This window comes from Phalaenopsis equestris, unplaced genomic scaffold, assembly GCF_001263595.1.
Source record: "Phalaenopsis equestris unplaced genomic scaffold, ASM126359v1 Scaffold000197, whole genome shotgun sequence".
NCBI classification, from domain to species: domain Eukaryota; kingdom Viridiplantae; phylum Streptophyta; class Magnoliopsida; order Asparagales; family Orchidaceae; genus Phalaenopsis; species Phalaenopsis equestris.
Window position 1 is genome coordinate 242,997 of NW_018164639.1, and position 2,691 is coordinate 245,687.

The window sequence follows — 2,691 nt, forward strand, 5'->3', positions numbered from 1 at the left end:
ATAAACCACGACGGTTTGTGATAGTATTCAATCCAGAATAACATTGAAATTTGACTTCTAATCCTCCTCTTCCTCCCTCCTTCAAGCGAAAGGATATGATCTATTTATATCCTCTGGGAAGGAACATTTTGGTCATTCGATAAATTACTCTCATAATCGTGCAATCGAATTACCCCCATTGATCCCTCTTAATCATAAGAATTTTTTGATAATTCCAAAGTCTTAATGATCCCAGAATTGAGTGATCTTTCAATTTCTCTCAATGAGAACCTCGATTTGATTATAGGTATATAAAATTTGGAGTTCGTTTAATCATTTAATGAACGATCTGAAGTCTCTAAATGTACTATAACGACTAAATCTAAATCTATTTAGACTCAAACTATACCATTTTTGGTATCATCGATTACAACATCACCTCGAGTGATGGTTTTTAATTTGAATCTGAAATATTTCTGATATAAAAATACTTTAAATTTGTTGATGCAGTGCGCGTGATGGTGCATAACTAATTAATGTATTCTCATAACCTAACATAACTTAATCTCACATAAAGTCCCCACAAAGATATAAACTTAACATACATCTCTACAATTCACTTAGCCATCTATCTACAACACAAAGATCAGAACCAACAAAAACAAACACTGAAACAAAAACAGCATCAGCACTTCCATCACCCTCTTGTTCTCACAATGGTAATGCTCCCCTTACCGCGCGTATGAATCCTCGTAAGCCCCACCACCGCCTTGCCGGAAAGCCCCGGCCCGCCGCCGACATCCGCCACGCAAGGCAAGCACTTGTACTCCCCCACCGGATGCCTCACCGGCCTCATCGGCCTCATCATAATCCTCCTATTAATCTCTGCAAGTGTCACCTCCCCTTCTTCAAGCCCTGCAGGCTTCAGAACTGCAAAAGGATAGGCCACCTTCTTCTTCCTTCTCTTCATTGTTCTATCTCCATTTTCTTCTTTCTTTTTCTTTACGGCTAAAATGGTGGAGCAAATCTCTTGAGAGGATGAAGAGGGAGGGGAGAAGAGTGTTTCTTTCTGGATTTTGGCTCCTGTTCTCTCTTTTGCTTCCGCCCAGAAGCTGAAGTTGTTCCCTTCTGAGATTAGTGTAATTAAGCTAATTACATTTCTTTAATTAGAATCATTAAATATCTATTTTTTTTAATATTATGCAAAAAAATATATACATTGAGATGAACTACATGAGAAAAAATATTAAATTTTGTTAAATTTATCAGTTTGGCTGCAAATTAGATATAAGTTCTCATAAAAGTTCTGATTTTTTTTATATTTTAGTTTCTTTTATCAAATTTGACGAATTGTTTTATGAAGAATGAAATTATCATTTCAAAGCATATCTTAATTTAAAAAAACCAAATTTTTGTCATGCATATTGTTGAATTATGTATATAATATAAAATTACTTGCAGATTCTGATGTGCCATTTCTGAAATTATACATGTATAGTGAGTGGGTTGTGTGCAAATAGTAATGATTTTAGGGTGGCAAGAGTAAGATTGAGAGTCACATTTCTATTCATTTTTATTGCATTACATGCAGGTCACCTAAATTGACTATAGAGAAAAAGTTCAGGGCAGAACCTGAGACAGTACTGCTTTCTTGAAACAAGGAGTCCAACTCTCCATAAGTGTTCCCAGCACAATCAGAACCCCAAAACATCTGTAATTTGCAATAAATTGTTTCTAACTTGCAAAACATTTTGCAAACAAATTATTGAAAAACAAATGTAGGTGTCGATAAGTACAAATTTGGTAATATTATAATGTTATTCACTACAATACCACCACAATATCATCAATCCATAAGAGCGACCAAGTGTCTTAGTTTACGTTAGTGTGTTAACTATTACTTGAAGAATTTCATGAATGTCTTCTGCAGTCGTCGGCACCACCGCCGCCATGGGAGGATCGAAACAGAACGGCAAAACCATTCGCCGCCGCTTGCACCTCTCTCTCCATTCCACCACCGCATCTTGCAGGTAACCGGTCGCCGCCTCCGACGACATCGGCGACTCCACATCTAACTCATAATTAACAGAAACATGCACCCCATCAATCAAAACAATCAAATTATGACATCAAGTAAATGCAGAATTAAAGATAATCATCAAATTTAACCTAAAGAAAATGGCTGAAATAGATGATCTCCAACTCCAAACGCAAGTAAGCAATTCTCCATTGCCATCATATCTCTTGTTATCTCTGTCGCTCAGCACAAGTTGTTGGGGCTCTCTTTAAATAGGAGAGGCTTTTGTAAAAGCTGAAGCTCTCTGTAAGATGATTAGAAGCATTCAGTCAATGCAAAATAATAATAATAATAATTGTTATTATAAATATTAATTTGAGGGACCAAACAAAGAAAAAGTTAGTTTGCTTCTCTTCTTTCTCGTGATTCGTTATGTTGAAGCTTTTTTTTCTTTTTTTTTGCAATTTTTTTCTACCTTATTGTATAAAATAATAAATAACCTTTTGTTGGGGGGCTTTTTGTTTATTTTATGTGTAGGGGGGGGGGCTATAATGAAATAATAGGCGTGATAAATTGGAATATTTTTGGTGTTTGGGACAGGGGAACTAAATAATTGCAAGGCTATGATGTGTTTTGGGTTGCATGAGGAGCAAGGACTGAGGAGAAACAGAAGAGAACAAAGTATTTATTTTACA

General features: G+C 35.9%; 1 protein-coding gene across 2 annotated transcripts; it reads right to left on the minus strand.

The window, feature by feature from the left end:
• Window positions 1-496: 496 nt before the first annotated feature.
• LOC110022562 lies at window positions 497-2,226 on the minus strand. 2 transcript variants are annotated; one of them, XM_020721574.1, is made up of 4 exons: window positions 2,149-2,226; window positions 1,881-2,050; window positions 1,612-1,690; window positions 497-1,104 (listed from the first exon to the last, which is right to left on the minus strand). In XM_020721574.1, the coding sequence occupies exons 1-4, from the start codon at window positions 2,216-2,218 to the stop codon at window positions 677-679; spliced, it is 747 nt and encodes a 248-aa protein (XP_020577233.1). In that variant the 5' UTR covers window positions 2,219-2,226; the 3' UTR covers window positions 497-676. The 2 variants fall into 2 exon arrangements, with proteins under 2 accessions (XP_020577233.1, XP_020577232.1); XM_020721573.1 differs by having other exon boundaries at window positions 497-1,107.
• Window positions 2,227-2,691: the final 465 nt, after the last annotated feature.